The sequence below is a fragment of the Sus scrofa genome, chromosome 6 (genome assembly GCF_054392235.1).
Source record: "Sus scrofa isolate SSC_HxYL_T2T_F1_AM1 chromosome 6, Sscrofa_HxYL_maternal_Yorkshire_Landrace_v2.0, whole genome shotgun sequence".
In the NCBI taxonomy this organism is placed as follows: Eukaryota; Metazoa; Chordata; class Mammalia; order Artiodactyla; family Suidae; genus Sus; species Sus scrofa.
Genome location: NC_139388.1, coordinates 12,308,755 through 12,320,779, shown reverse-complemented (window position 1 = coordinate 12,320,779; position 12,025 = coordinate 12,308,755). Strand labels below are relative to the sequence as shown.

At 34.5% G+C, this 12,025-nt stretch overlaps 1 protein-coding gene across 5 annotated transcripts in view; it reads left to right on the top strand.

Moving 5' to 3' along the window:
• The window catches only part of CNTNAP4 (contactin associated protein family member 4), a 278,799-nt gene that overhangs the window by 31,387 nt on the left and 235,387 nt on the right, over positions 1-12,025 (top strand). For all 5 annotated transcript variants that reach the window (XR_014805402.1, XM_084959528.1, XM_021097086.2 and 2 more), the window contains exon 2: positions 3,824-3,934. Coding sequence is in view for 2 of the 5 variants with exons in the window: in XM_021097085.2 (XP_020952744.2) it covers positions 3,824-3,934 (111 nt within the window). In the remaining 3 variants the exon portion in view is untranslated. The remainder of the gene's footprint in view (positions 1-3,823; positions 3,935-12,025) is intronic.

Genomic DNA, 12,025 nt, shown 5'->3' with positions numbered 1-12,025 from the left:
TTGTACTATCTGTATTATACATATATGATTATACACATACATATACAAGTGCAAATATACATATAATGTGTATATATTATAATACATACATGCTATTATATAAACATATGTATAGTAGATATATATATGTGTATGTATTATATGTATACCTGGTGAAGGGACCAGAATGGTATGATGACCTGATATAGTACTTAATTTAAAAAATACAGTTTATTTTGAGCTGAAATAGTACATTGTTTCAGATTTGAAAGGCTCCTTCCTTAAATGTCTATATATTTATACACTCTGAATGATGATTATATGCACTCTGAAAAAGTGTAAATTAGAACCAACAGCCATTGAAATTTGAGAGGAAGTTGAGAATTCTAGCTGAGAGGTTAGTCCAGGGGAAGACTAGTTCACTGGGTCGTTTTACCAGAATGTAGGATAAGGTTTCCCAGCCACTGTGCTGTCGGCATTTGGGACTGGATCACTGTGTGTTGTGGACGGCTGCCCTGGGCACTGTGAGGTGTTTAGTATCCCTGGCCTCCACCCACCAGATTCCAGGAGTTACTCCAAGTTTTGGTGACCAGAGGGTCTCCAGATATTGCTAAATGTCCCCTTGGGGGTGGGGAAATCACTGCCACTTGAGGTTCTCAGCTCTGCAAGACCAAAAACTGCATTTTACTGCTTTAACTGGTGCAGTCAGAGAACACTGGTTTTCAGGATACCGATACTTAATCCAAAATTCAATTTCATTCATGTCTAGAGGGAAACATCCCTTTTACTCACTCCAGATTCATTATTGCTCTCTTCCATCCCCTGCCCTGGTATCAAGATGATTAAATAAAGATCAAGTTGTTAATAAACGAATACCTTGGCAAACTTGGAATTTGAGTGTGCACCTTTCTGAGAGATATTTTATTCATACCATGGTGTCTGATGAAATTCTGGTGCTCCAAATCTAAAAAATTGGTAATTATAGTTATGCTGTTCTTACATACTAGATTTTGGACCCCAGCTCTGTAAATATCAAATATCCCATCACTGTGAGATGAGCAAATTAACCAAACTCTGTGTCTCAATTTTACTTCATCTGTAAAATAGTATTAGTACCTCAAAGAGGAGTGGTTAAGATTGGTAACTGTGTGAAATGGCTGTAAATTCTTAGCAGAGAATGCTCACTGAACATGTGTGTTCGTTATTATTAGTTCTATGTAAGAATAACTTTAGAATGTTTTATTGTTAAATATACGTATCATGTATATACTTACGTAACCATCAGTCTGGCTGACAACTGGAACTTTTCCAGACATTGGAAGCCCCCATCTGCACCTCTTCAATCCAGTTCCCATTTCAGATGCTCCACTCCCCACAAATGGATAAACATCCCTTCTCTTAAATTAATCCTATTTTTAAGCTAAAAATAGAAGAGTATTGATTCTCAGTTTGTAGTGGCAAAAACAAATGCACAATAAATATATGCCCTCTAGAGGCATTACCCTAGAGAGGCATTTTATATATGAGACATTGATTGAATCTGCATAATTGATTGTGAATTGCAGTTTAACAGCCTTTTTGGGTCATACTTATTCTGAATGCTGATAATGATTCGAAAATGATTGTAGTTTTGATAAGCACACACCCACACATGTCCCCCGCCCCCCCATACATAATGTGCTCATTTGTGTGTGCAAACACACATGTAATAGTTTCTACAGCACTCTGAAGCATTCAGTTGTTGCTTGTGGTTGGGTGTAATCAGAATTTCCTTCAACACTCCATGGATTGTTGTATCTTTTTATGTCTGCACTTTTTGAACACTTGAATTACAGCTAGATTGGCAGTGTCAGTATTTAAGCCAATCATTAGACAGGAACTGTGGGCAACAGTATCAAATCTGTCTTAAAAGAGTTAGCTAAAGAATTTAAGGTGTGAAAGAAGAAAAAGTAGAGTTTAAATGATGAGCCAATCTAAAAAAACCAAAATGCTATCTTTAGCAAATTCTTTTGAAAGGCTTGCAAATGTTAAGTTGGTAAATTTTTACTTACCACTTATGCTTTAAGCCTTTAAAGTGAAGTACATATTTCAAATAGCAGGACTGCAGAAAAATATCATAGTTTGAATATTTAAGCAGTAAAATGGCTATTGACTATTTTTTTTTTAAAAAAACCTATCTTCAAGCAGAACAGGCTTCATAAAATTTCAGATGAATCTAGATAATTCCTAGATTTATTTAATTTAAATTATTTATTGTTAATTTAAAAATTGGGACAATAACCCTGCATTATTTTTCATTACCAATATATGGGAAGTCCTAAATAAAGAGAAATATTTTCTGATTAGAACAAAAATGGCAAAAACAATAATTGTTCAGAGTGAAAAGCTAAAGATTGCATGAAACAAAGAATTAGCTGAATAAAATAAGGCTATGTAGGTATGTCATGGTTAACACGAGACTGTTTTTATACTTTTTCTCACCCTTTGTGTCTTATTTTTTATTTGATATGTGATAACATATTATATGATCTTCCATAACTTTTGTCATTAAAAATTTTGTTTCTATGATCCAACTTTTTTTTTTCTTTTTTTTTCTTTTTGGTGTGTGTTGATACAGTTCTTTTCACTGCTATATGTTATCCCATTGTGAAAATACTATGATTTATTGATCTGTTTTTTGGATAAGTGGATTATAATTACTTTTTGCAATCATGAACATTGTTGCTAGAAAAATACCACGTCTCTGTGCGCAAATATAGGCGTTGGTCTAGGTCAGTGCTTCCCAATTCTCTTCTGAAGGTTCACAGAAATGCTAGTGTTTGTATAACCCCCCAAAGGCAAGGCCTCTTTAGACCAGCAGCTCATCATAGGAAGGCTTTGCCCAGGAGGACATACACATCAATGTAATCCATGGAACATGGCATAAAGAAGTTCAAATATGCAAGCCTATGACAAATTGTTTTTTTTTTTTTAAGTATATGCTTGTGTTTATGCTCCCACTAGCAGCAAGTTGGAGCTGTTCTGGGCCCACATTGCCACATTGTCTGGACCATCTGCTCTTGTCAGACATACTAAATCTTGCTGGTCTACTGTCTGTAAGATAGTATCTAATTGTAGTGTTAATTTACACTTGAAGCATCATTTTGTAGTTCTGTACCGCAAACTCTCTGGTCTAGCCTTGTGTCATTTTTTTCTAGCGTGTTTTCTCACGGATTTAAAGGGAGTTTTTGTTTCTCCTTATTTTTTTGTTGTGTTTTCCCCAGTTTGTAATACTAATTGTGAACTGTTTTGGGAGTACTTTCTCCATGTTGTGCTATTTCTCAACAAATGACATATTCAAACAGGGTTTAACATCCAAAATATATAAAGGACTTATACAACTCAATATCATAAAAATCAACAGTTCAGTTAAAAAATGGGCAGTGGACCTGAAAAGACATCTTTTCCTAAGGGATACATATGTCTTTACTTTATATGTCTTTTGGCCGCCTCAGTTCTTAATTTTAATGTAGTTGCATGTATGATTCTTTCCTAATATACATTTATTTTTGTTAATTAGGGATACTGGTGAGGCTCTTCGTTTCTTGTTTAAACCTTTTCTCCCTCAAGATATTATTTTTATAATTTCTGGGAAGTTTTCCTTCTCCATTTCCATATTCTCCTGTCTTTAAATTTTTTTTTTTTCTTGATCTTCTCACACCTCCAAGAGAATACTACGTATAAACAGTGGGCATATTGTTAGAGAGTCTAGGTTTCTCATTTCGTTTCATTTGTTTTTTCTGTATTGAATCCAAGTGAGCTGTCAGCACGTTACTAACCCGAAGTGGGATTTTTCCTTTGACAGATGATTGCGATGCCCCTTTGGTGTCTGCCTTGTCTCAGGCATCATTCAGCAGTTCATCTGAGCTTTCTAGCAGCCATGGTCCTGGATTTGCAAGACTAAACCGAAGAGATGGTAAGTCTGCTTTTTTCTGCTCTGATTGGTTCATGATGAATCTCATTAATTTCCCAGTCTCTTTTAGTAAAATCATTGCAAGTGATATATTGTAAAAGGAAGTAAATTTCTACATAAGGAAATGGCAGACACTCGTGGGAGGTACGTGATATTTAGGATTGGGTCTGGAATGGCAAAGGGATGAATCCTGTTTCAAAATCCTGTATCATTGTTTTAGCACCCAAAGAATCAAATTCCCTCAATCTTGTGGTTTTTTTTTAATGTCTTATAAAATAAACTTTCCTTTAAAATTTATTTTATATTTAAAAATTGAAATATAGTTCATGTACTATACTATTCTAGTTTCAGGCATACCCCATATTGGTTTGATATTTAAATACACTGTAAGTCATCCCCGTGTTAAGTCTAGTAACTGTACAAAGACGTTACAGTGTTATTGACCATATTCCTTAGGTTGTATATTATATCCCATGACTTAAATTATTTTATAATTGGAAGTTTGTTTCCCCTAATTCCCTTCATCAATTTTACTCATCCTCTAAATCCCCCTTCTCTGTCAACCACCCCTTTGTTCTCTGTATCTACGAGTCTGATTTCATTTTGTTTGTTTTTTAAATTTCAGATATAAGTGTGATTACAGTTTTGTCTCTCTTTGACTTACTTCACTTAGTGTAATACTCTCTAGATCTATGTGGTCACAAATCTCAAGATTTCATTTTTAATGAAGAACAAATATTCCCTTGTATGTGTAGATACTACGTCTTCTTCATCCATTTGTCTACAAAGGACACTTATATTGCTTCCATATTATCTTGGCTATTGCAAAAAATGCTGCAATGAACATAGGAGGGTATATATCTTTGTGAATCAGTGTTTTTATTTTCTTCAGGTAAATACCTAGAAGTGAAATTGCTGGACTTTATGGTCATTCTATTTTTAATCTTTGGATGAACCTCCGTACTGTTTTCCGTAGCAACTGCACTAATCATTTGTCCCTCCAACAGTGCACCAGGGTTCCTTTTGCTCTACATCCTCACCGACACTTGTTTTTTCTTGTCTTTTGGATGACAGCCATTCTGACAGGTGTGAGGTATATCCCACTGTGGTTTTGATTTGCGTGTCCCTGATGCTGAGTGATGTTGCTCATGTTTTCAAGTGACTGTTGGACATCTATATGTATCCCTTGGAAAAGATGTCTTTTCAGGTCCATTGCCCATTTTTTAATTGAACTGTTTTTTTTTATGATATTGAGCTGTATGAGTCCTTTATAAATTTCAGATGTTAAACCCTGTTTGAAGATGTCATTTGCAAATATCTTCTCCCATTTAGTAGACTGCCTCTTTATTTTGTTGATGGTTTTCTTCACTGTAGATTTTTAGTTTGATTACGTCTCATTTGTTTTTATTTTTTATTTTTATGTTTTTGTCTTTTAAGGGAGGCACGTGCAGCGTGTGGAAGTTCCCAGGCTAGCAGTTTAATTGGAGCTGCAGCTGACAGCCTATACCACAGCCACAGCAACGCAGGATCTGATCCGTGTCTGCTACCTATACCTCATTTCACAGCAACCCTTGATCCTTAACCCACTGAATAGGGCCAGGGATTGAATCTGCATCCCCATGGGTTCATTACCCATCCCTCAGATGGGTTCATTACCGATGATCACAATGGGAACTCCTCATTTGTTTATTTATTCTTGCCTGAGAAGATAGATCCAAAAATACATTGCTAAGATCAATGTCAAACATACTGCTCATGTTTTCTTCTAGAAGCTTTATAGTTTCAGGTCTTACATTTAAGTCTGTATCCATTTTGAGTTTATTTTTGCATATGGTATGAGAAGAAGTCCATTTTGATTATTTTGCATGTAGTGATCAGTTTTTCTAGCACCATTTATTGAATAAACTGTGTTTTCCCCCTTGTACATTCTTGTCTCCTTTTTTATAGGTTAATTGATCATGTAAGTGTGGCTTTATTTTTGGGCTCTCTATTCTATTCCAGATCTCCGTGTCTGTTTTTGTGACAGTACCAAACTCTTTGAATTAGCTTCATAGTATAGTTTGAAACTGGGGAATGTGATACCTCCTGCTTTATTCTTCTTTCTCAGGATTGCTTTGGCTATTTGGGGTCTTTTGAGATTCTATTCAAATTTTAGGATTATTTGTTCTAGTTCTGGGGAAAATGCCTTTGGTATTTTGATAGGGTTTGCACTGAATCTAGATTGCCTTAGGTAGTTTGGACATTTTAACAGTATTAACTTTTCTAACCCATGAGCATAGTATCCTTCCTTTTGTATCTGTCATTTTCAGTTTCTTTCATCAACGTCTTATAGTTTTCAGAGTACAGGTCTTTCAACTCCTTGGTTAGATTTATTCCTAGCGGTTTTATTCTTTTTGATGTAATTGTAGAAGGGATTTTCATAATTTCCCTTTCTGATAGGTCATTATTAGTGTATAGAAAAGCAACCAATTTCTGTTTATTAATTTTGTATCCTACAACTTTACCAAATTCATATATTAGCTCTAATAGATTTTTGGTGGACTGTTTAGGATTTTCTGTATAGGGTGTCATGTCATCTGCAAACAGTGAGTTTTACCTCTTCCTTTTGAATTCGGATTCTTGTTATTTTTCCTTATCTAACTCTTGTGGCTAGGACTTCCAAAACTATACTGAATAAAAGTGGGTGAGAGTGGGCATCCTTGATGCCTGATTTTCTAATCTCAGGAAATTCAGTTTTTTATTGTTGGGTATGATGTCAGCTTTGTCATCATGTCATTGTCATGGCTATGATGTCATTTATAGCCTTTTTTATGTTGAGGTATGTTCCCTCTATACTCAATGTGTAAAAGTTTTTTTTTTATCATAAATGGATATTGAATTTTGTTAAGAGCTTTTTCTGTGTCTACTGAGATGATATGATTTTTATTCCTCATTTTGTTAATGTGGTTTATCACATTGATCGATTTGCAGATTTTGAGCCATCTTTGCATCCCTGGGATAAATCCCACTTGGTCATGATATGTGATCCTTTTTAATGAATTGTTGAATGCTTCCTGCTAATATATTGTGATTTTTACATCCATCTTATCTGATGCTATTAGCCTGCAATTTCGTGTGTGTGTGTGTGTGGGTGGTATCCTGGTTTTGGTATCAGGGTAATAATATTAGCTTTTTGGAGTGAGTTTGAAAACATTCCTTCCTATTCAGTTTATTGGGGAATGGTTTGAAAAGGATAGGTGTTAACTCTTCTTAGGCTACACCCGTAGCAGGCAGAAATTCCTAGGCCAAGGATTGAACCTGCACCAACCACAGCAGCAACCAGCAACCTGAGCCGCTGCAGTGACAATACCAGATACTTAACCTGCTGAGCCACATGGGAACTTTTGTTGGGGGTTTTTTGATTATTGATTCAATTTCATCACCAGTAATTGGTCTGTTTAGATTTTCTATTTCTTCTTGGTGCATTCTTAAAGATGGTGTGTTTCTAGAAATTAATCCATTTTTTCTAGTTTATCCTCTTGTTGGTGTGTAATGGTTTGTGGTAATCTCTTATGATCCTTTGTATTTTTGTGGTGTTGGTTGTAACTTTTCCTCTTTCATTTCTGATTTTATTTATTTGGATCCTCTTTCTTTTTTTCTTAATGAGTCTGGCAAGAGGTTTATAAATTTCGTTTATCTTTTCAAAAAAACAAGTTTTTTGTTTCATAGATGTTTTCTTTTTGTTTCTTTCTTTTTGCTCTCTATTGTAAATTTTTGTTCTGCTCTTTGTTATTTACTTCTGCTGACTTTGGGCTTTGGTTTTTCTGCTTTATTTATGTGTGAGTTTAGATTTTTTATTTGATATTTTTTCTTGCATCCTGAGGATTGCTATAGATTTTGGAATATTGTATTTCCATTTTTGTTTGTCTCAAGGTATTTTTTGATTTCCTCTTTGATTTCTTTTATGAGCCATTGGTTATTTGGTAGATATTATTTCAATTCTGTGTCTATGTTTTTTTCTAGTTTTTTTTTCCTTTTAGTTAATTTCTAGTCCCGTACTGATATGATCAGTAAAGACGACTGATATCATTTCCATTTTTCATAAATTTACTGAGACCTTTTTTTGTGGCCTAACTTGTGAGCTATCAGGGAGAATGTTCTATGTGCACTTGAAAATTATGTGTATTCTGCTACTTTTGGATGAAATGTTCTCTATATATCTATTAATCCATCTGGTCCAATATGTCATTTAAGGTCAATGTTTTCCTATTGACTTTTTAAAGATTTTTATTTTTTCTATTATAGTTGATTTAAAGTGTCTACTGTTCAGCAAAGTGACCCAGTCATACATACACACACACACACACACACACATATATATGTATTCTTTGTCTCCCATTATCCACCATCATGCTCCATCACAAGTGACTAGATATATAGTTCCCCATGCTCTACAGCAGGATCTTACTGCTTATCCTCTCCAAATGCCATAGTTTGCACGTATTAACCCCAAACTCCCAGTCCAACCCATTCCCTCTCCCTCCCTCTTGGCAACCACAAGTCTGTTCTCCAAGTCCATGAATTTCTTTTCTGTGGAAAGGTTAATTTGTGGTGTATTTTAGATTCCATATATAAATAATATCACATGGTATTTGTGTTTTCTCTTTCTGACTTACTTCACTTAGTATGAGAATCTCTAGTTCCATCCATGTTGCTTCAAATGGCATTATTTTGTTCTTTTTAATGGTTGAGTAGTATTCTATTGTGTCTGTATATCACATCTTCTTAATCCATTCATCTGTTGATGGACATTTAGGTTATTTCCATGTCTTGGCTATTGTGAATAGCACTGCAGTGAACATACAGGTGCGTGTATATTTTCAATGAGTTTTGCCTGGATATATGCCCGGGAGTGGGATTGCTGGTTCATTTGGTAGTTCTGTATTTAGTTTTCTGAGGTACCTTCATATTGTTTTCCGTAGTGGTTGTACCAGTTGACATTCCTACCAACAGGGAGGGTAGGAGGGTTCCCTTTTCTCCACACCCTCTCCAGCATTTATTATTTGTTGACTTGTTAGTGATGGCCATTCTGACTGGTGTGAGATGGTACTTCATGGTAGTTTTGATTTACATTTCTCTAATAATTAGTGATATTGAGGATTTTTTCATGTGCCTGTTGACCACCTGTATATCTTCTTTGGGGAAATATCTATTTAGGTCTTCTGCCCATTTTTCAATGGAGTTGTTGGTTTTTTTTTTTTTTTTTTTGCTGTTGAGTTGTATAAGTTGTTTGTATATTTTAGAGATTAAACCCTTGTCAGTTGCATTGTTTGAAACTATTTTCTCCCATTCTGTATGTTGTCTTTTTTTTTATGGTTTTCAACTTGGTTTATTTTTGCTTTTATTTCTGTTGCCTTGGGAGACTGACCTAAGAAAACATTTGTATGGATGATGTCAGAGAATATTTTGCCTATGTTCTCTTCTCGGAGTTTATGGTGTCTTGTCTTATGTTTAAATCTTTAAGCCATTTTGAGTTTATTTTTGTGCATAGTGTGAGGGTGGGTTCCAGTTTCATTGATTTACGTGCAGCTGTCCAGTTTTCTCAGCACCACTTGCTAAAAAGACTTTTTTCCCATTTTATATTCTTGTGTCCTTTGTTGAAGATTAATTGACCGTAGGTGTCTGGGTTTATTTCTGGGTTCTCTCCTCTGTTCCATTAGTCTGTATGTCTGTTTTGGTACCAGTACCACACTGTCTTGATTGCCATAGCTTTGTAATATTGCTTGAGGTCTGGGAGAGTTATGCCTCCTGCTTGGTTTTTGTTCCTCAGGATTGCTTTGGCAATTCTGGGTCTTTTATGGTTCCATATAAATTTTTGGATTGTTTGTTCTAGTTCTGTGAAAAATGTCTTGGGTAATTTGATAGGGATTGCACTGAATCTGTAGATTGCATAGGGTAGTATGGCCGTTTTTACAATATTAATTCTTCCAATCCAAGAGCATGGAATATCTTTCCATTTTTTGGAATCCTTTTTAATTTCCTTGATTAACGTATTATAGTTCTCAGCTTTTAAGTCTTTTACTTCCTTACTCAGGTTTATTCCTAGGTATTCAATTTTTGGGGGTGCAATTTTAAATGGTACTGTGCTTTTATATTCCTTTTCTAATATTTCATTGTTAGTATACAGAAATGCAACCAGTTTCTGAATGTTAGTCTTGTATCCTACTTTGCTGAATTTTTTGATCAGTTCAAGCAGTTTTTGTGTGGAGTCTTTAGAGTTTTCTATTTATAGCATCATGTCATCTGCACAGAATGACAATTTTACCTTTTCTTTTCAATTTGGATATCTTTTATTTCTTTTGTTTGTCTGATTGCTGTAGCTAGGACTTCCAATACTATGTTGAAGGAAAGCGGTGGGAAAGGGCATCCTTATCTTATTCCAGGTTGTAGCAGGAAGGCTTTCAGCGCTAGCTTTTCTCCATTGAGTATTATATTTGCTGTGGGTTTGTCATAAACACCTTTTATTATGTTAAGGTATGTTCCCTCTATGCCCTCTTTGGTAAGAGTTTTTTATCGTGAATGGATGTTGGACTTTGTCAGATGCTTTTTCTACATCTGTTGAGATGATTACATGGTTTTTGACTTTTCTTTTTTTAATGTGGTGTATGATGTTGATTGATTTGCATATGTTGAACCATTTTTATGAACTTGGAATGACTCCCACTTGGTCGTCGTATATGATCTTTTTTATATGTTGTTGGATTCAGTTGGCTAAAATTTTGTTGAGGATTTTTGCATCTATATTCATCAAAGGTATTAGCCTATAATTTTCTTTTTTGGTAGTATCTTTGTCTGGTTTTGATATTAGGGTGATGGTTGCTTCAAAGAATGTCTTTGGGAGTGTTCCTTCTTTAACCTTTTGGAAGAGTTTAGTAAGGATGGGTATAAGTTCTTCTTTTATGTTTGCTATAATTTTTCTGTGAAGCCATATAATTTGCCTGTGAAGCCATCTGGTTCTGGACTTTTATTTGTAGGCAATGATTTTACACATATTTTTGTTGGATTGATCCTTTTACCATTATGTAATGTCCTTTGTCTCATTACAGTCTTTGTTTTAAAGTCTATTATGTCTGATATAATCACTGCTAACTTAGTTTTCTGTTTATTTTCACCTCCTCACTTTTAGTCTATGACTGTCTTTAGATTTGAAAGGAGTCTTTTGTAGGCAGCATATATTATATGGGTCTTTTAAAAAAATTCATTCAACAATTGTATGTCTTTTGACTGGACTATTTAGTCCATTTACATTTAAATTAATTATTTATAGGAATGTACTTATTGCCATTTTGTTAATTATTTTCTGGTTATGTTTGTAGTTCTTTGTTCTTTTCTTGTTCTCTTTCCTTATGATTTGGTGATTATCTTTAATCTTATATTTGGATTACTTTCTCTTTTGGTGTGTATTATAGGTTTTTAGTTTTTTGGTACTCTGAGGTTCATATATAATGATTTATTATATATAGCTCGCTTTTAATTTGATTATCTCTTAAGCTTGAGCACGTTCTAACAGCCCTACATTTTTACACCCCCACCACATTTTATGTTTTTGATATCATATTTTATTTTGTGTATTCCTGAACTACTTATTGTAGATATAGATGATTTTACTAGTTTTGTCTTTTAACTTTCCTACTAGCTATTTAAGTGGTTGATTCACTACCCTTACTATATGCTTACCTTTACCAGTGAATTTTTTTTTCTTTTATAATTTTCTTATTTCTAGCTGTGGCCCTTTCTTTTCTCCTGAGAGAAGTCCCTTTAATATTTCTTGTAAGGTCATTTTAGTGGGCTGAACTCTTTTCGCTTTTGCTTGTCTGTAAAACTCTACCTGTCCTTCAAGTCTGAATGATAACCTTATATTCTTGGTTGTACATTTTTTTTCCCTTTCATTTTCTGAATATATCACTTTCTCTCTTCTGGCCTGCCACATTTCTGCTGAAAAGTCAGCCGATAGTCTTACAGGACTTCCCTTCTACATAGTAGCTTTTCTCTTGCTGCTTTTAGGATTCTCATTTTAATTGTTAATTTCCCCATTTTCATTATAATATGTCTTGG